The 20,943-nt window shown below is 24.3% G+C and overlaps 4 protein-coding genes across 5 annotated transcripts in view; 2 read left to right on the top strand and 2 right to left on the bottom strand.

The window, feature by feature from the left end:
- Nucleotides 1-3,790, top strand: part of LOC126910515 (Bardet-Biedl syndrome 2 protein homolog) — a 48,913-nt gene extending 45,123 nt beyond the window's left edge. The window contains exon 14 of the mRNA XM_050693175.1: nt 3,694-3,790. Within this exon, the coding sequence (XP_050549132.1) occupies nt 3,694-3,697 (4 nt within the window). The 3' untranslated portion in view covers nt 3,698-3,790. The remainder of the gene's footprint in view (nt 1-3,693) is intronic.
- Nucleotides 3,791-4,573: 783 nt separating this feature from the next.
- LOC126894389 (protein ABHD13) lies at nt 4,574-7,006 on the bottom strand. The gene is made up of 5 exons (XM_050665412.1): nt 6,475-7,006; nt 6,178-6,409; nt 5,717-5,910; nt 5,496-5,656; nt 4,574-5,159 (listed from the first exon to the last, which is right to left on the bottom strand). Exons 1-5 carry the CDS (start codon nt 6,662-6,664, stop codon nt 4,890-4,892), a joined length of 1,047 nt encoding a protein of 348 aa, XP_050521369.1. The 5' UTR covers nt 6,665-7,006; the 3' UTR covers nt 4,574-4,889.
- A 175-nt stretch (nt 7,007-7,181) lies between these two features.
- LOC126894005 (tyrosine--tRNA ligase, mitochondrial) lies at nt 7,182-15,959 on the top strand. Of its 2 annotated transcripts, none has more exons than XM_050664664.1 (10): nt 7,182-7,448; nt 8,203-8,350; nt 8,430-8,605; nt 14,229-14,442; nt 14,688-14,766; nt 14,827-15,035; nt 15,112-15,178; nt 15,248-15,436; nt 15,587-15,712; nt 15,844-15,959. In XM_050664664.1, exons 1-10 carry the CDS (start codon nt 7,300-7,302, stop codon nt 15,879-15,881), a joined length of 1,395 nt encoding a protein of 464 aa, XP_050520621.1. In that variant the 5' UTR covers nt 7,182-7,299; the 3' UTR covers nt 15,882-15,959. The 2 variants fall into 2 exon arrangements, with proteins under 2 accessions (XP_050520621.1, XP_050520707.1); XM_050664750.1 differs by having other exon boundaries at nt 14,295-14,442.
- A 671-nt stretch (nt 15,960-16,630) lies between these two features.
- Nucleotides 16,631-20,816, bottom strand: LOC126894564 (serine-threonine kinase receptor-associated protein). Its single transcript, XM_050665711.1, has 7 exons — nt 20,537-20,816; nt 20,332-20,471; nt 18,503-18,650; nt 17,333-17,460; nt 17,160-17,272; nt 16,948-17,084; nt 16,631-16,885 (listed from the first exon to the last, which is right to left on the bottom strand). The coding sequence occupies exons 1-7, from the start codon at nt 20,649-20,651 to the stop codon at nt 16,689-16,691; spliced, it is 978 nt and encodes a 325-aa protein (XP_050521668.1). The 5' UTR covers nt 20,652-20,816; the 3' UTR covers nt 16,631-16,688.
- Nucleotides 20,817-20,943: the final 127 nt, after the last annotated feature.

The following is a 20,943-nucleotide window of genomic DNA, read 5'->3' on the forward strand; positions in this document are numbered from 1 at the left end:
TGTCCGAAAAGAATATATGGCCATTGCTAAAATTAAAATGAAGCTAGTAATAAATACTGTAGACATGACAGTGTCACTCATGAGATTCTTTTTTTTGGCATTTTTCTGGAATGGATTACTGCTACACCCTTCGCCGTTTTTTTCTTTGAGTCGAATTAGTTCTCGAATCATTTTTATTTGTTCTAACTTTTCCTCAGCGCCTGTTAACATTGAAAAAGTATAAAAACTGTTGTGAAAGTATTATAAAAATAAAAAATAATAAATTATTTGACGGTGCACAAAGGTGCAACTAGAGTGAAATTTTTGAGGGTACTAATTTCATTTTGTCACCACACTAAAAAACAATATACATATTTTTCTAAATGACGATCTACTTTGTCTAATAGAAGTTAAGCCCCTTTAGTTGCGCCTATGATAGTGCGCATCAATTAGTGTGATACCTTAAGTTGAGTTCGAATATAAACTTAAGGGCGAAATTAAATTTTATCATTCTCTAAAAATATTTGATATAATACTACATAAAGTTTCCTTGAATGTTTGGAAAGACAAAGTTTCTCAACCTCCGCTTATTATAATCTACACATCGATAAAAGAAAATAAATGTGAGCAAAATTGTTTATTAAAAAATTCTCAAAAACCAGGTGATAAAAAAAGATTTTTAGACATATTTTATAAATATCGTTTTTGAGCATCTACGGCTAGATTTTTATTTGATTTATAATTATAAAATATGAATAAATAATAATTATAATAATTAAATTTAGTATGAAATTAATATTCGATAATTTAATATTGTAATTTTTACGGATATATTATNCGGAAAAAAAAAAAAAAAAAAAAAACACACATAGTAAAATTAATACCTTCTCAGCTTCGCATCGAAGCTAATAATGAAGTAGTTGTATATTTCTTTACTTTTAACGCATATAAAAATTTAAAGGGCTTGACGAAATACTTTTCAATAAAAAATGTTTGTTACTTATAAAAAAGTTATAAGTTTTATACACTGGACTACAATGAACTTTCATTAAAAACAAAAATATACTATTCTAAATCAACTTTTCGCGATGTTTTCAAATGTGTAATTAGACTTTTTTTTATCACTTCTAAGTTTTCATATTATTACTTATTAAAATAAGTATTTCAGTGGCGTGCGGTCAGGGCAAGCTAGGTAAGCGGCACATGCCCGGCCAAAAAGGAAGAAATAAAAAGATTAACATTCATAATGTTAAATGACAAATTGACTTATACATTAAAATTACAACTATTCATTAATTCTTATTTGAGTATTCAATTTAAACAAATTTATTAGGTTTCTTTGAAAGAAATTAAATGAATTTTTTTCGTGTAGGCAATTTCTTTACAGAAGCGCTCGTATTTTGGATTGCCTGGCCCGTATCGTTATTTATAGAAATGACCGGTTGCGGTAGAAGGAGATACACATGTTTTTACGTGGCGGTTGGTTGAAAGCATAACGCTTATCGATAATTTTAAAAACGGAATTCCAATATTTTTACGATACATATCGGATTATTTTCGTTATTAATATACTTTTATATTATATTTAAATAGTACTTTTTAATAAAATATTTAATAACGTATTGACAAATTTGCAAGCACGATTTGGTTCTCTATATAAATTCGAATTTTTATCATTAATTGACCCAAATAAATATTCAAACTACACGAACGAATTTCCAAATTCTGCGCTAGAAAACTTGCGAGAGTAAAATTTCGGAAAAACGTTTGATTTTATTTGATTACGAAACAAATTGATTGTATTATACAAATCTGAAGAATTTTTACAAATACTAATCCATATGATTTAGTCAAAAAAATTAAGATGAATGATTTAATATCGGCGTTCCAAAAAGTATTTAAACTCGGTCAACTAATTTTAACTATTCCTAGTACAACAGCTTCAGTTGAACGATCTTATTCGGCGTTAAAACGAATCAAATCGTATCAAAGATCTACACAAGGACAAGAAAGACTTAGTTCATTATCATTAATTTCAATCGAAAAAGAACTTCTGCATAAAGAAAAAAATAATCCGGAATTTTATGATAGTTATAAATGAATTTTTGAAACAAGAAAGACGAATGGATTTTATCTATAAATAACTTTTGGATTGTAATTTTTATTAATAAAATACCTTTTTTTTGTTTTAACTTGAAATTTTATTTTAGCGCTTACCCAGCATAAAATATCACCGCCGCACGCCACTGGAGTATTTACATATAAAAAAAAAAATAATAAGAACAAAAAAAAAAATGTTTAAAATTAATATTGATTTTGATAATTAATACGCTAAAAATAAGGAAAATTACATTAATCTATTTTTTTAATCCTTTAAAGTTGATTTTTGTGAAAATTTATAGTAAAAAAAAATTAAATTACTACCATAACCTTTTGCTCAATTTGTAAGTTTGAAATTGACATCATTGAATAGGAAATTTTATGAGAATTAAAAAAATTCTATGATTAATATTAATATGCACTCACGAAATTTTATAATAACTATTTATAGTAAATTTATCAGAAAAGCTCAATATTTTTTTTCATTTTTATCATAATATTAACTTAAATAGAAATAATAGTAATCATTTCCTAGTAACTTTTGGTGTTTAAAAAGATTCTACAATTGAAATATGAACTGAATTAATTTTAATGATTTACTTTAACTAATATATCTAATCATAAAAAAGTTGTTAAAAAGATCTAAAAATCCATTGTTAATTCAGGAGAAACTAACAATCATTTTTTTTAGAAATGATTTATATAACAACATGTTACCAAAATATTTGGAATATTATAGTAGTAGCGCACACAAATAGAGTAAAAAAATTATTAAATTACAAAGTAAAATGATTTAATTTTGTAATTGAAATTTATTATATCGAACTTGATTCGTCAATAATTACTTTGAAAACAATATAAATGAATGATCTTAATTGTCTGTATGGAGAACATGGGATAAATAACTACTATTTAATTGATAAATTAGAATTTTGTTTCAAATTTTGAGCGTAATATCTTCTTTTTTTAAATTAAAGTATATTACATGAACTTCAATTTAAGGTATATAATATATTATATTTTATATTATAAAAGTGTCAGTATTTCTGGAACAAATTAAATAGAAAATGTCCTAATTTCAATGCGCATGTTTAAAGTTTTTGTGTAAAGGGATATGATCCTAATTTAAAAAAAAGTGTGTCAGATGAAAGAGGTATATAAAAATTATTTATATAAATAATAATATTGATCCATACATTTTTTCAAAAGTTATGGCAATATAAATTAAAAAATATAAAATCGAGAATTTTTTCACGAAAATAGTACGTTTTTCTTTAACTTTGATATCTGTTTTCACCATGAAGAAAAGTCCAGAGTGCAATTTTTTTTTTTCAAAATAAAGTATATTACATAAGCTTTAATTTAAGGTATATAAGGACATAACCATATCTCTGTATATGTCATTAATCGCTAATATAGATTCATATAAATGTGAATACTTACTCATTCCGTCAATATCTAAGGATGTTGTATTATTTTGCATGTTGATTATTAATAGAAACTTGTCTTATATAAAATTTAAAAACGAGGATACTTCTTGTAGCTAGTATTATTACTAAATGTTGTACATAGTGAGTGTATATTTATTGATTTTTATCTTGTCCCAATTTTAAGGTAACCATAGTTACTCATGAAGCTGTAATTTTTGAGCTACTACCCTCTGTCTGTAGAGATATGAACTGATTTTATTAACAATTTTTGAATATGGTTTAATAAATAATAAGTATAGTATAGTAAATTTTAGTGTAATAATTATATTAGTGTATTAATTATAAATTTATAATTTTTTTTGCTAATTTAATCATTTAAATAATACTAAATGACTCTGTAAAATTTTTTAATTAATGATAAAGTACATCAATATAGTAATTTATTTTTTTAAATTGAGGATGTTGATTAAGTTTATTAAGCAAAATTATCAGCTCAAAACAATATTGTAATAAATTAATTTGCATTTCAGACAATTATTTTTAATTTAAATTTCCTATTTAATAAATTATTTTTTATTAATTAGACAATAGTTATCAGTTGAATACAAATTTTTATCAAAAGTTTCAATATTTATCCTTAACCATCAATTTTGGAAGATATTGAAAATTAGTTATATTTAAAGTTAAAAATTACCATTTTTATATATTCTTAAACTATCTTAAAAATAAGTGTTCCTTTAAAATTTATTTATAAGATTTATTTTAAAGAAAAAAGAAAATGAATTAAATTTATATAAACTGGAGTTTTTCAATATTTTCCAAAATTATTTTTATAAAACAATCAGAGAATTTATGTATTATAAGCAAACATAATAAAGCAGTAAAAAAGTTTTCAACATCAAAAACATCATGTATTTGGAGTATATGATAATCTAGATGAGCATGAAACATAAGTTTTTCTCATCTTTAAAAGAAACTCGCTTCTGTAGCACTGTATTAATTTTTTTCAATATTTTTCAATGGGTTTCTGTAAAACTAATATAAGAAAAGTAAAAACACCAAAATAATGTTAATTATCAAAATTTTTTATACAAATTAAGTTACATATATAATTTTTTTTTATAAATAATAAAATAATAGATTAATAAGTATTTAACCTATTAAAAAAGCTAATAATTTCTCAAGCATGTTAAATAAAAGTAGTAGAAAATTTACTATAAGAATTTGTGTTATCTTTTATAAAAAATAATTATATTTATATAAATATTTTAAGTTTTAAATAAAAATCATTATTAACTATGTTGTACAATAATGTTCCATTATTAATGTCTATAATTATTATTAAATTATTAAAATTAGGAACATTAATCATAGTTTATATTAAACAATTTGTATAACACAATGCAGGTCTCCTGTATTAGGCTTATGTTTAGCTATAATTTTTAGAAATCGTCGAATTTTTTTGTAATATCCTGGACAATTCCATGTTGTATTGTGAGAACCTCTTCTAAATCTAACTATCTGTTTTAGAGGACCACAATAAGAGTCAAATAAATTTGTCATCATTGCTGGTGGCACTAATGTATCCTCTTCACCTGATACAAATAGTATTGGAACTTGCATTTTACTCATTTTCCAGTTGGACATAAACTAAAAATTTAAATTAAAGATTGTTAAAATATTATTAAAAAAATAATAATAGATCACAATTAACTTATAGGTTTATTTTTTAAATAAAAGCAATGCTTCACCCTGAGAGACTATAAACCAGGGATAAAAACCAAAATTATTTCAGTTTTCAAGAAATACTATATAAAGTAGGCAATTTGACATTTGAAATTAACAAATATATATATATTTTTTGGTCAATTTTGGTTTTTAAACTTTTTTTAATCAAATTTTATTAGTTCTATCAAATTTTATCAAGGTTCCAAGCCTTGCTATAAACATTTGTTTTGTTGTTAAAAATTCAAAAAAATGAATTACCTTATTTTTATATAAACACAAAGGGACGTATTTCAAAACATCTGAAGACATAAGTACAGTTGCCATATCAGGTATGCTAGTAAAAGTGTTTTCAACAATTACACACCAAATCTTTTGAGAATATTCTATACGAGCTGCTAAATCAATAGCTACTGCACCACCTTATTAAGAAGTATATTTTATTATAATGTTGAAATATAAAAATAAAATGATTTATATACCTAATGAGCGACCAAATACAATAATGCGCCCAAGATTTAAATCAGTTCTGGATAAAATAAAATCCATTGCTGCACTAGCGTCCATGTACAGACCTCTTTCAGATGGTGAACCATGAGATAAACCATATCCACGATATTCTAACATGACTATATTGCATGAAAGTTCATTATAAAATCCATGTATATTTGTTAATCTGTTAAAAAATACATCAAAGAAAAAATTATTTTATTATTAATAATGATAATAGGTAAAATAATTATATGCAGGCCAGGATTAAGGGGAGAAAAATGTCTGGGAGAGCTCATCATAAATTTTATTAGCTTGCATGACTAGTGACAGATTTTCTGGTTTTTTTTGCTTATTATTTTGTTACGGAAGCAAAATATTCTATAAGGGGATCCCATCTCTTGGTAGTGTATAAATCTATATAAGACTTAATCCGGCCCTGATTATATATTACCTATGGCCCATATTTCCAGCATTGCCATGTAAAAATAAAATTGTAGGTACAATTTTAGATGCTTCTCCAGGTTGCTTGATAAGGAATATATGCAAACGTGTACCATCCAAACTTTTAATATATATATTTTCAAATGGCATGCCGTACATGGAAGGTTGAGGAACAAATATTCTAGAATGATCTGGTAAGTCTGGGTAATATAGTAAATAGTCCTCAGAGTGATAGACAAACCCTATTAAAAACAAGTTAATATGAAGTTTAGATTTAATTGATAATAGTTTGGTTTATTTTACTTACCAATAATACTGACTAGAAGAAATGATAATGCTAAAAGACCACCAAAAAACCAATATAACAAAATGAATGTGACAAATGTAGCACCAGCACTAATTGCACTAAATGCCATATAACATTTTGTTGACATAGTTTTCCAAAAAGGAAAACATAACTTATCTTTACGAATAAACCAAGTTTGAAGTCGTTCCATATCAATTATATTTAGTTAAGTACAACGAAAAACTTGATAATATCTTAAATAAACATGATGCAACCTTTTTTTCTTTTAGACTTTTGTAACTGCTTCATTGTGTACACGAAAAATAGAAAAAGAAATAACTGAAGAATCAAATGACCAAGAATAGATCAAAAGTAATTGTGATAACAGAGTATTGAATGTACAAATACTTTTATTATGATAATAATTCAATTGACTTCCACTACCTGGTTTTCTATAATACCACTCTGTATCATCATACTCGTACGATAAAATGCTATTTCTCAAAGATTGTTTTATGATTAATTAGAACTAACTATTTCATTTAGATGAATAAAATAATTAAAGAATTTAGTAGATTAAACGTCGCAATAGTAGTTGTTGATTGATATCATTTTATAGTATAACAATGCCAGAGATAACCATAGAAATAAGATTAAATAATGACACAGAATAAATGATAATGAGTTATGATAATGCATACTCCTCTTTTTTATTCTATTTCCTTGACAAAAATTATTATTGCTGAAAATCGTTATCACCGGCTAAAGTTGTATGTTAACATTTAATATTAAAATTTTATCTAAAGAATTAAAATTACATAGTCGATAAAATTTTGTTCAATTAAGATGCGTCATCCGTTATTTATAAAATCATTCCACGATATTAATTTTAGTTATAAAATAATGTGTCAGATGTATCGTTGTTATACTACAAAGAATGTTCTTAAGTTACACGAGCGAAACATGCTTCAAAGTATATTTCCAGAAAATTCAAGGTTTGAGTCCCAAATTTTAGCCTTTTTATTATAATAGTTCACCAGGTTATTAAGATACATTAGTCTAATTTAAACCTTATTTCTTCAATTAATTATACATATTTTATTAATTGTATGAGCTTACAAAGTTGAAGTGATACAAGTCAGTTTTTGAGTAAAATGAGATTAACTTGAAGATAAATATTTCACTATTTTATTTGGTATTAACAATAATAATATAAAAATCTACAACTATATAAGTTCTTATGAGGTTAAAATATTTCGAATGAATCTGATAAAATAAATATTTACTTACAATCATTCTCTAACCCCCACAAACATTAATTGTTACATATAATGTTTTATAGGACATTCAAAATCAAACTTTTAGAGCAGAATAACTTTACTAGATTATAACTTAAAATTTAGAATTATATAAATGAAATATTGAATAAAAAACAAACTTAATCTTAATTTTACTTTGGTCAATAAAATTTGATAGGTTACAATAGATAATATAATAACAATATACATAATATTATAGGATAATTCTTAAAATATGAAAATGATAAAAGACAATTTTTTAAATCGAATTTTAAAGAAAACAAAACTTAACCTTTAACATCTTATAATAAATATAACTTTTTTATCAGTCTTAATTGCTCTATTAAGACTGAGAGGGCAACTGCTCCTTTTTATTCCTACGGTTCGGCATCACTGTTATTAATTTAATAGCATAAAAAATCTTATAATTTTTTTAACTTTTTTATTTTAGCAATGAAATTATAACAATATTAACTAGAAAAAATCAGTGTGTTTATGCTGGATTTGACCCAACCGCTGATAGTTTGCATATAGGAAATTTATTGGTAATCATGAATTTGTTACATTGGCAACGAGCCAATCACAATATCATAGCTTTGGTAATTATTAATTTTATCTTATTTAATTTACATTATTTTATTTTAATTGTTGATGTTTTAATAATGTTAACTGATGTAGATTGGAGGTGCAACAGCTCAAATAGGTGATCCAAGTGGTAAATCTAAAGACCGCAAAACAGAGTCTTCAGAAAAATTGTTGGAAAATATTAATGGAATTACTAAGAGCTTAAAATCTGTATTTGAAAATCATTCAAAATATTTTTGGAAAAAAAATCAACAATTACCTGATCCAATGTGAGCACTTTTGAGGTAGCTTTTTAATTTTGCTTAGTTTTGATTTATTATTTAACTTACATTCAGGGAGAACTCAAGGAAGGGTAGTAAAGGAAGATGCTCAGTAACCAATGGTTCAAAATTATATTTAAAGCCCCACAGTTCTAAAACTGTAATATTACTATAATTTCTATGTTTTATTTACTGAAATTAAAACACGAATTACAATGTAATAAAATTACAATTAATTTTGTATTGAAATAAATGATTTAAAAAAGTGTAGTACTTATATATACTATATTAGAACTTATAGAACTCTAACTTATTAGAAATAAGTATTTGAATATTAGTATATTAAAAAGTCAGTTGCACATCTAAGGGTGGTTAGGGGGTTGTATTCCTCCCAAAATAATTAGCCTTACTTAAATTATTTTAGTCTTGCATAAAAAGTTTTGATTTAATGACTATTCAGCTTCATTGCGAAGCTGAGAAGGTATTAATTTTTATCATGATGTGTATATTTTATTATTATTTTTTTTTGTGTCTGTCACTACTTTTTCTGAGCTCTCACTGGACCGATTTTTTTCAATGATACATCAAAAGATCACAAATCGTATCTAGTTAAAGAAATTACCCTTAAAAATGAAAAAATTTGTCTCGTTTCCCGTAAATGGAGTAAATCTAAAAAAAAATTACAATTTTAAAAATCAGTAATTTTTGACATTTATTTCACTTTTTTTTCTTAAAACTACCATAACTCTTTTAAAAATGAACAAATCAAAATAATTTTTTTTATATTGAAACCTTAGATATTTCCCTTTTATTTGATATCATTTTTTTGAAAATCTAACACTTAAGCTTCTCACAGAGAGGGATTTAAAATAGAAACTTTTTTATAAAAACTAACTTTTTCAACTTAATTTTGAAAATTTTCCCTTAAACACTACAAGTTTTAAATATTTGTCAAAGTGAAGCTAATGTTATGTATTATAAATTGAATAAAAAATCACTTTATCTTCTACGTGCAAACGGTTACCTTGGTTAAAAAAAGCTATTTTAATGTTAAAATTTTCGAATTTAAATTTTCAACTTTAAAATGCAAAAACTTTTCGAAAAATATATATCAACACAATTTTTTTTCTCTAAATATATTATATATACTTATTTCATTTGACATACTTTTTATTTAAATTGGACAAATTTCCCTTATAAAGTGGGTGTTCAAAACTTAAAACATACGTATAAAAAGTAAAAGTTTTTCAACCTAACTTATGAAAATGTTCCGGAAAAACTGCGTCCTTTAAACATATTTCAAATTCAAGCTTATATTACCCTCAAAAATTGAAAAATTTGCCCTCGTTCCCCATAAATAATGAAAATCACCTAAAAAATTACGATTTTTAAAATCGGTAAATTTCGACATTTTAGCTTCGATGCGAAGCTGAGAAGGTATTGGTTTTACTATGATGTGTTTTTTTTTTTTTTTTTTTTGTGTCTGTTACCACTTTTTCTCAGCTCTCACCGAACGGATTTCTTTCAACGATACGTCAAAAGATCACAAATCGTATCTAGTCGAAGACATTACCCTTCAAAATTGAAAAAATTTCCCTCGTTCCCCGTAAATGGGGGATGGGGGAAACCTCCAAAAAATTTAAAAATCGCTAATTTTCGAAATTTTTTCAATTTTTTTTTACTAAAAACTGCCGTAACTATTTCAAAAATTNGATGGGGGAAACCTCCAAAAAATTTAAAAATCGCTAATTTTCGAAATTTTTTCAATTTTTTTTTACTAAAAACTGCCGTAACTTTTTCAAAAATAAACATATCAATATAATTTTTTTTTATATAGATGCTTGATGTCTTTACCTATCATTTGGTATATTTTTTTTGTAAATCTGACACTTAACCTGCCCACAGGGGGGGATTTAAAATGACAACTTTTTCACAAAAAATTTACTTTTTCAACATAACTTTTGAAAATGTTCCGGAAGGTCTGACACTTTTATATATATCTTAAATTAAAGCTAATGTAATGTAATTAATTTTAGTTATAAAATAATGTGTCAGATGTATCGTTGTTATACTACAAAGAATGTTCTTAAGTTACACGAGCGAAACATGCTTCAAAGTATATTTCCAGAAAATTCAAGGTTTGAGTCCCAAATTTTAGCCTTTTTATTATAATAGTTCACCAGGTTATTAAGATACATTAGTCTAATTTAAACTTTATTTCTTCAATTAATTATACATATTTTATTAATTGTATGAGCTTACAAAGTTGAAGTGATACAAGTCAGTTTTTGAGTAAAATGAGATTAACTTGAAGATAAATATTTCACTATTTTATTTGGTATTAACAATAATAATATAAAAATCTACAACTATATAAGTTCTTATGAGGTTAAAATATTTCGAATGAATCTGATAAAAAATAAATATTTACTTACAATCATTCTCTAACCCTTGTCTTCACAGCGAAAATGGCTACCGAATGCTATTTTTGTGNACTTGTCTTCACGGCGAAAATGGCTACCGAATGCTATTTTCGTGTGAAAATTCTCGATTTTATTATTTATATTATATTTAACTTTATAATGCTATAACTTATTGAAAAGTTTATGGATCCACACAATTTTTTTATGAGAAATAATATTTTTTAATAAACCCTTTTTCATTTGACATACTTTATCTTTATCGAGATATTAATAAGGAACCAGCAGATCAAGTAGCTTTTGTAATAAAACACCAATTTTTTTTAAATTAAGCACTATCTAAAGATTTGCATCGAAGCGTTTGTTTTTGATAGTGATTTTAATCACTGTCAGATATCATTATACTTGATCCAACTATGCCACGTCACCACTGTGTCGCGACCCCCCTGTGCTGGGTTTTTTTTTTAAATTGCCATAACTTATTGAAAAACGAACAAATCCAAATAATTCTTTTTTATATTGAAACAAAAGGTATTTATATTTCATTTGATATAATTTTTTTAAAAATCTGACCCACAAGGGGGGATTCAAAATAACAACTTCTGCACAAAAATTTAACTTTTTCAACTTAAGTTTTGAAAATATTCCAGAAATACTCCGAGCTTCAAACATATGCTAAATAAAGCTAATGTTGTGAACTATAAGTTCAAAAAAAAATTTGTCCCGTAGACTTATCTTCTATGTGAAAATAGTTGCCGTACATAAAAAACATAGAATTTTGATGTTAAAATTTACGATTTCTTATTTTATTTTTTCAACTTTAAATTACTATAACATTTTTAAAAATGTATGAATCAATACAAATTTTTGTTACTAAATAAATTATATATGTACCTTTTATCCACTATAATTTTTTTTTTTTTAATTGGACCATTTTCCTTTATACAGGGGAGTTTAATTTTTAAAAATACGAGCAAAAAGTAGACCTTTTTCAACTTAACTTTTAAAAATGTCTCTGAGTATTTAAAAATACTCCGAGCTTTAAATATATGTCAAATTAAATCTTATGATAAATACTATAAGAAAAAATTTTATCAAAAAATATAATTTTTATACAAAAATCACTATTTTTTAGCTTCGATGCGAAGCTGAGAAGATATTTGTTTTACTAAGATGTGTTTGTTTATTTTTGTATATTTTAATTTTTTTGGAGGTTTCCCCCATTTACGGGGAACGAGGGAATTTTTTTCAATTTTTAAGGATAATGTCTTGGACTAGATACAATTTGTGATCTTTTGACGTATCATTGAAAGAAATTGGTTCGGTGAGAGCTGAGAAAAAGTGATAACAGACAAAAAAAAAAAAAAAATAAACACATCTTAGTAAAACCAATACCTTCTCAGCTTCGCATCGAAGCTAAAAAATACGATTTTAACTTTATAATGCTATGACATTTTAAAAAATGTATGGATCAATATAATTTTTTTTTTATAGAAGCATGATGTCTTTACCTATCAGTTGGTTAATTTTTTTTATAAATCTGACTTTTTACCTGTCTACAGGGGGAGATTCAAAATGACAACTTTTTCACAAAAAATTTACTTTTTCAACTTAATTTTTTAAAGTATTCCGGAAAGTCTGACACTTTTATAGATATCTTAAATTAAAGCTAATGTAATGTACTTTATTATGCGAAAAAAAAATTTCGGACTTTATTTTGTCTTCACGGTGAAAATAGCTACCGAATGCTATTATTGTGTGAAAATTCTCGATTTTATTTTTTACATTTTTAACTTTATAATGCTATGACATATTGAAAAGTGTATGGATCAACATTATTTTTTTATGAGAAATAATATTTTTTAATAATCCCTTTTTCATTCGACATACTTTATCTTAATTAGGATATTAATAATGAACTAGCAGATAATGTAGCTTTTGGAATAGTCCACCAATTTTTTAAAATTAAACAGTATCTAAAGATTTGCATCGAAGCGTTTTTTTTTGATATTGATTTTAATCACTGTCAGATATCATAATACTTGATCCAACTATGCCACGTCACCACTGTGCCGCGATCCCCCTGTGCTGGGTTTTTTTATATTGAAACCTTAGATATTTTTTTTACATTTGATATAATTTTTTTGAAAATCTGACTATAAATCAGGAGAGATTCAAAAAAGCAAATTTTGCACACAAGTTAAGCTTTTTTAAATATAATTTTTGAAATTGTTCGGGAAATATTGACACTTTTATTTAACCTTAAATTAAAGCTTATATTATATACTTTACTATAAAAAAAAAAAAAAATTCGAAATATAGTTTTTCATCTTAGTGAATGAAAATGGCTATCGTATTCAAAAATATGCTATTTTTGTGTTAAAATTCTGTGTTTTGTATTTTATCTTATAATTTCTTACAAGGGGAATACACTAATTGTCATGAATATTATATAATTTAATTGGCATAGAATAAAGTTCATAAGATATAAGAAGTTAAACTTATTTAAATTTTTTTGCTATTTTAAAGTCGAAAAACTAACTTTAAAATTTGAATAAAATTAAAATAATAGATAATTTTCTTTCATTTGATATAAATTTTTTGAAAATTGACCCTTTATCTACCTAAGGGGAGGGGATATATTGAACATAGTTATCATATTCAAAAATATGCTATTTTTGTGTTAAAGTTTTGGGTTTTGTATTTTAATTTATTTTAATATACCTTAAAATGGGTTACATTGATTTTTCCTTAATTCTTTTTGAGTTAGAATATTGCTTTGAAAAATTCACCAATTTCTTAAAATTAAATACTATCTACAGATTTGCATCGAAGTGTTTCTTATGGTAGTGATTTTAATTATTGTCAGATATCATCTATACTAGTTCCAACTTTACCACGCTCACACTGTGCCGCGACCCCACTGTGCTACCATTTTTTTTTTTGGTTATTAATATTTTGGCAATCATCAATACAGAGGAAAATTTTTTGATGAACAAAAAAAATGTTCAAAAATTTGTTAAATAACCCTTCGAGTAAAAACATTGAGGATTTGAAGGTCAATGTAAATTGTAATTGTATTTTCTTTGCCCAGAGCATTGTGAAAGCTTGGGCTTTTACTGTTTACAGTAATGATAAATTGAATTATAAAAACCAAAGAATATGATTTAATATTTTGTTTTAGTATAAAAAATTAATTATCTATTTTTTAGCATATTAAACAATATGACATGGTATGAAAATATTGGTGTTATTGATTTTATAAATAATATTGGTAGACAATTTAGAATGGGTACTATGTTATCAAGAGATAGTGTCAAAGCTCGTTTAAATGGAAGTGGAATGAGTTTCACAGAATTTACATACCAAACATTTCAAGCTTATGATTGGCTATACTTATACAGAAAATATAATTGCCTTTTTCAAGTAAGAAAACTTATTTAAAGAATAAAATTGTTAAGTAGAATTTTTTATATTTGACTATTTCAGATGTCATGCAATTTATGCATACCTGAAATCATATTATGCATAACTGAATTTACTTATTTACTAATTTTTATATTTTACTAGTTTAAGTATATAATTTGTATTAAATTTAATATTCGTGTATATTTGAATTTTTTTATTTTATTTTAATGAAATAAGTTACATATATCATTTTGTATATTTAGTTAGGAGGAAATGATCAAATGGGAAACATCATGTCAGGTCAAGAATTAATTAGTAGAGTTGAAAATAACAATGTTTATGGTAACTTTTTGAAATAAGATTATTTTATATATTTGTTAAATATAATATTTAACTATACAGGATTGACTGTTCCATTAATAACAACTGATTCTGGGGATAAGTATGGAAAATCAGCACAAAATGCTGTATGGTTAAATGCAGATAAAACTTCCCCTTTTGAATTATATCAATTTTTATTAAGGACCCCAGATGCTGATGTTGAAAAATTATTAAAAATGTTCACATTTCTTACACTTCCTGAAATTGAAGAAATAATGAAAAGACATAATGTAAATATAATTAATTTATAAATGTATGCTTAATTAGAATCAAAATATTCACAACTTCTCATAATTGTTTATTTAGCTAGAACCTCAAAAAAGATTACCTCATGAAAAACTTGCTCAAAATGTTACTAAACTAGTGCATGGAGGTATTAATTGGAACAATGTGTTGTAATCTTTCTTAAAATATAACAATTATACATTTTTTACTTAATTAGTATCTGGTCTTCAAGAAGCATTAATGGCTACATCTATTTTATATGATAAAAATGTTGAGAATCTGGGCAAAATAAATTGTAATGATGTTTCAAAGATCTTCAGTGGTGCAGAAGTAGTTGAGTTATATTTTGAACCTAGTTTAACTGTATTAGAAATGGCTATGAAAGCTAAGTGTTTTTTAACTGATAGTAAGTCTAGATCTGATTATGTAACCAGATTTCTATATCTTAACTATTTTTTTACTATATTAAATATACTATAAATTTAATTGTTTTAATTATTGTTGTATAATTAAATTTCTTTTTCAAAATTGTTGATAAATAAAATAAAATTTTTAGGTGATGCATGTAGAATAATTACAGCTGGTGGTTTTTATATAAACCATCAAAGAATGACAAATTTGAATGAGATACTTACAATATCTGCCCATATTTTACCAAACAAAATATCTCTAGTAAGAGTTGGTAAGTAATAAATTAACGTTTTTGATTACTATCCTAAATTTACAATTTTTTTTATTAACAATAAAGTATTAGTTAATTGACTGTTATTGATAATCTTAATATTTAGTTTGAAATATTTTATTTATTTTTAGGAAAACGTAATTATTGGATTGTAAAGTGGATAATGTAGTGTATGTTATGGAATAATATATAACCATTAGAATAAAGTTGTAAACTATAATATATAAATATATACATTTATGAATTATTTATTTTGAGTTCTTTATAATAAATAATAATCTTGATCTTAATTATGCGGTATAATAAATATACAAATAAATAAAAAATAATAATTATTAAGTTGTAACAATTTAGCTACTAGAAAATACTTAAAACCGCAATTAAGATGATATCTCGCTCTTTAAGAACAAAACAATAATAACAGTCTTGTTTAGAGCATTAGAAAATAAATAACAAATATATGCAGTACAATTTTAAAAATTTGTCAGATATTCAAAATAAATATAGCTAACTCAATTTAATATCACAAGTTAAATTGGTAAAAATAATTAGATATTAACTTATTTTTTTTTTGAATTTTCATAAGATCAAATTTTGTTAACATATTTTTTAAATTTAATTAATGTTAACGACATTTGCACTTCATTAATATAATCAATTGTTTGCTCTTTTAAAATTCAAAATACATCAAAATTTTAGTGTAATTTTAAAGTTTAAATTGGGTACACAATTAATCAGTTTTGACTATGTTTTACCCTAAAAAATGTTTATTTGAATTTTTGCGCTGATAAATGTACTGTAGATTTAAAATTGAAATTTGGATAAATAACTGATATTATTTTATGAATGTATGAATATGGTAATGCAGCCATAATCATAAAAAGTTTTATCAAATATCTATTTTAGAAAATAAATATCTTAAATTTATCACTATTTATATTTATTTTTTTAAGGAATTCATTGTTAGTCACTTTGTTTAAATAGCTGTAATTTCTTGTTGGTGAATATCTTGTTGAGTATTCACTTTATCCACACATTTCCATAAACCATAGGTTTTACCAATAGTAGTTTGCCACAAGCGAAGGGTACCATCTTCAGAGCCTGATGCATAAAGTTCACCATCTGGAGAGAAACGAACACAATGCACTGGTCCAAAATGGCCTTTGAACGATTCTAAAATATATGTATTTTTTGAATATTAAATTGAAATAAATTAAAAAAATTAACTTGTTTACCTATTTCTTTGCCAGTAGTATAATCAAATTTATACATTTTAAGATCTTCGCCTCCACATACAAACATAGTTTTATCTCTATGTAATGATGCAGTGTTTACAAGGGTAGGCACAGTTACTTCATTAACTTTGGTTAAACTGAAAAAATATATATATAAAAAAGGCTTGTTAAACATCATTGTAAACAATGATTTACTATGATTTTTATCAAACCTTTCAGCATTCCAAAAACTAACACAGCTACCATGAGCAATAGTAACAATCGATTCATCTCTTGAAACCTCTAGACTGGTTGGTACGGCATTAAACTCCATTTTATGTATTTCCTGGAAATAAAGGCATAAATGTATTAAAAATTAAAAATTTTAAATTAATTATTCATTAACTTGTCCAGATAAAGGATCCCAGATTCTGACAGTCTTATCATCAGCACATGAAATAATTCTTCTATCATTTTGAAAAAACATGACATGTTTTATACCTGATGTATGGCCATTAAATATAGTAACAGGTTCTGAATAAATTAAAGAAAAATTAATGAATTGTAAATTGAATACAAGTTTCATCAAAAGAATAAGTAGAATTTTAAATACAAGACTATTTTATTTATCTGTATAATTGGCTCAAGAACAATATAAATTTGTATTATTAAATGTGAGTTATTCAGACATATGATTAACATTGAAAAATATATTTTAAGAAATGATGTCTATATAGATTTTTATATAGAAAAAATCTACAAATTCTTTAAAAATAAATTATTTATATATTTGAATTACAAAAATGTTTACCTATGCATATATTAATTGATTAAAATATTAGCATTTAATCAATTATAATATACTACTATTACATTGAATGATTGAGGAGTAATATTCTAAAAACAAGAATTAGTTAAACTAGATTAACTAGTACATGAAAGATTTTAATCAATAATATAATAAACACTAAGTTTATTTGAGAGATTCATTATTTTAATTAATAAAAAAACATCTACATATACTTAGATTTTTATTTAACAATTCTGAAGATAATTTTAAAAAATGTATTGAAATATTTAATTTATAAATTATTAGCTCTAAGATGTATTAGATTGTATTTTTACTTTATTTTTCAAATAAAATATACAGCAAAATTACATTTTTAGGGGGAATTAATGAAATGTCCCATATTTCTAAATATTTAAAGTACGCAATATAAAACTCTTTAAAAAAAAAAAAAAAAAATTAAATGTCTCATTAATTTCAAGGGCATAATGACAATGACAGATATACCATGTAGAGTTTATTGGCTTAAGACTGTTGTTTCTGTTGGTAATAGTAACAAGTGGACCTTGATCATAATGTAAGCCCATATGAATGTATAAATACATTTTAAAACTTAAAATAGTTCCTGATTAAAACAATATTTTTCCTAGTATAAGTATTAAATGTTATACTGTGGTAATTGTATGATTATGACATAATGAAAATAAAATAAATTATAAAAAGGGGAGAACAATACTAAAAAGAATTTAAATTTTGTTAAATTTAATTCAATTTAATATGTTTACTCACCAGATGGTTTATTGAGATCAAAAATTCTGAGTAGCTTTTCATTAGAGCCTGTAGCAAGAAAAATGCTATCTCTTGAAAAATTTACACTTTTAACTATATGTTTGTGTTGGAATGATTGAATTTCACCTCCAGTGTTGGCATCCCATATCTAGAATTAAATTATTTTGTTATACAATATTTTGTAAGTCAATTATTTTATATTAACTGTACTAAATTAATCATAATATTTAAGTATTTAAGAAAGTTATTAAAAATAAATTTAGGTGGAATACTTTAAATATTTTTGCTTAATAAAGATATATTTTAGATAAAATGTCTCAATTTTGAAAACATATTCAATTCAACAATTATAATTGTATTATTAAAAATAAAACAAGTACCTTAATTAAAATTAAATAAAAAGAATATTTTATTAAAATAATTATTAGATCCTGTTTTTTATTTTTACTAAATATTCTTTGTAATTTACTAGATTATTGGCTGTAATCTTATTGGATCTTGTACAAAACTATCTAAAATTGTTTAACTTATTTAAACATAAGTATGTAACTTATGTCTATGTAAGTTATATTATATTAAAGTTAATATATTAATTACAATACATAAAGTAGTGGTACTAAATGGCAATATACGTCACAGAAAATTAATTCTTAATAAGAGCAGAATATGAATAAAATAGACTCTTGTTATGTCTAATCTCAAGAGAAACAGAAAAAAGTATGAGATATTGAGTTTTATAAATACAAGGTGATTCTTTTAATAATATTTTATTTTTTATATTATGAAAAATAATTTTTGCATAATATAGTTTTCAGTTTCATTTTACTAATTATTAATTATTTTTTTAATTACTTCCTTAAACCTTATAAGGGTGTTAATGTTACTTTTATAAATTGCAACATACATCTTTAACTAGCTTAAATATATGAGACTAAAAAATATCAAAAATAATCTTCTAAACATAATTATTATATTAAGAGAGATTGAGTGGTTAATATTAAAAGAATCATATGTAAATAAAAAATAAATTCTAGAGAATTTTAGTAAAGTTTACAATAATGAGACATTCTACATAGTAGTGTTTTACTGAATTTCAAGCTATGTAAGTTTGATTAATTTTATTAAATTAGTTTTTTCTAGAGATCTGTTAAAAATTTAACAGTAATTAAATTTTTTTGTTTTGAAATATATTACTATTTTTGTCGATTGACAACACATATTTAGTAAAGACCTGTAAAACTTAATTACAATATTTTTGGTCTTTGGTGTATTAAATAATTTAAAGTTATACAATTTTTCTTTAAATTTATAATTCAATAAAAATTAGTTTTTTCTTTAATTTGTATTTATTTTCATTTTGCTCTTACAATTCATTCATACAAATAAAAATGTTATTAAAAATTGATTATATGAATTAAAAACAATTGTAAATATTTAACCATCATTATGTATTTATTCTGATTTCAAAATTAAACATAACTTTTTTTTTACAACAACTATATGTATAATTTTTTAAAAAAATTTTTTCAAAAAAGTCAAGTATAGTATGAATTGAATAAATTCAGACTTTATAACTAATTATTTTCTATATTTGTCGTTTTAAAATATATTATAGAATTTTAGATGAATATCAAATATTACTTATTATATTACTATGCTTTGATAAATATTGTGTGTTAAATACAGTGAAAGTATATTAAACTGGAGAAACAATACTTGCATACATATTACATACATTTTCTAGGAAGCAGATAAACAATACACATACTAGGAAGTTAGTTTCAAGGCTAATATGAGCTATTTTTTTAATAAAAATACAGTACTCATACCTTAGCTTCAAAATCTGCAGCACCACTTGCAGCTACTGTTGCTTCTTTGTTCAAGGCTACCCCCCAAACAGCACCTTTGTGGCCTTCAAAAGTACCAATCCAATCTCCAGTGTCTCCTTGTCTTAACATAGGTTTTCCATCTTTAAGTAAATAAAATAATTATACATAAAAGTATGAAAACGCATAATGATTTCTTAAATCATACCTTTACATGCAGAAATTAAAAAATATCCACAATCGGTGATATCACTGAAATCCAGATGTACGACAGGTCTAGTGTGTCCACTACAGGTTAAGGGCGTTTGCTTAAAACTTGACATTTTTTGATAAAACTTAAACACTACACAACTGTTTTGACTTATAAATACAGAGCTTATGATTAAGTAGATGGAACTTAAATATACTTTGATTGCTTCACTGAAGGATACATCAATAGCAACACGTTCTACTGATACGACGCAAACGAGTTACTGAAGATTGATGATGAAAATAACATGAGGAAACCAATTGATAATAGATTGTGCACAGTGTTGCCATATAATAAGTCATAAAACACATGTACAATTTCCCTCGTCAATTGATAATTGTCATGTGATACTAGTGCTACCATTT

This window comes from Daktulosphaira vitifoliae, unplaced genomic scaffold, assembly GCF_025091365.1.
Source record: "Daktulosphaira vitifoliae isolate Bord-2020 unplaced genomic scaffold, ASM2509136v1 Scaffold_1, whole genome shotgun sequence".
Lineage (NCBI taxonomy): Eukaryota > Metazoa > Arthropoda > Insecta > Hemiptera > Phylloxeridae > Daktulosphaira > Daktulosphaira vitifoliae.

Excerpts from the sequence above, each read along its gene's own strand:
- LOC126894389 (XM_050665412.1), bottom strand. The coding sequence starts at position 6,664 with ATGGAACGACTTCAAACTTGGTTTATTCGTAAAGATAAGTTATGTTTT. Across the intron at positions 6,410-6,474 it reads TCTTCTAGTCAGTATTATTG|GGTTTGTCTATCACTCTGAG; the intron begins GTAAGTAAAATA and ends TGTTTTTAATAG. Across the intron at positions 5,160-5,495 it reads TGTGTTTATATAAAAATAAG|TTTATGTCCAACTGGAAAAT; the intron begins GTAATTCATTTT and ends TTAAATTTTTAG.
- LOC126894005 (XM_050664664.1), top strand. The coding sequence starts at position 7,300 with ATGCGTCATCCGTTATTTATAAAATCATTCCACGATATTAATTTTAGT. Across the intron at positions 8,606-14,228 it reads CAACAATTACCTGATCCAAT|CATATTAAACAATATGACAT; the intron begins GTGAGCACTTTT and ends TCTATTTTTTAG. Across the intron at positions 14,767-14,826 it reads TGAAAATAACAATGTTTATG|GATTGACTGTTCCATTAATA; the intron begins GTAACTTTTTGA and ends TTAACTATACAG.
- LOC126894564 (XM_050665711.1), bottom strand. The coding sequence starts at position 20,651 with ATGTCAAGTTTTAAGCAAACGCCCTTAACCTGTAGTGGACACACTAGA. Across the intron at positions 18,651-20,331 it reads CTGCAGATTTTGAAGCTAAG|ATATGGGATGCCAACACTGG; the intron begins GTATGAGTACTG and ends ATTTAATTCTAG. Across the intron at positions 16,886-16,947 it reads TACTACTGGCAAAGAAATAG|AATCGTTCAAAGGCCATTTT; the intron begins GTAAACAAGTTA and ends CATATATTTTAG.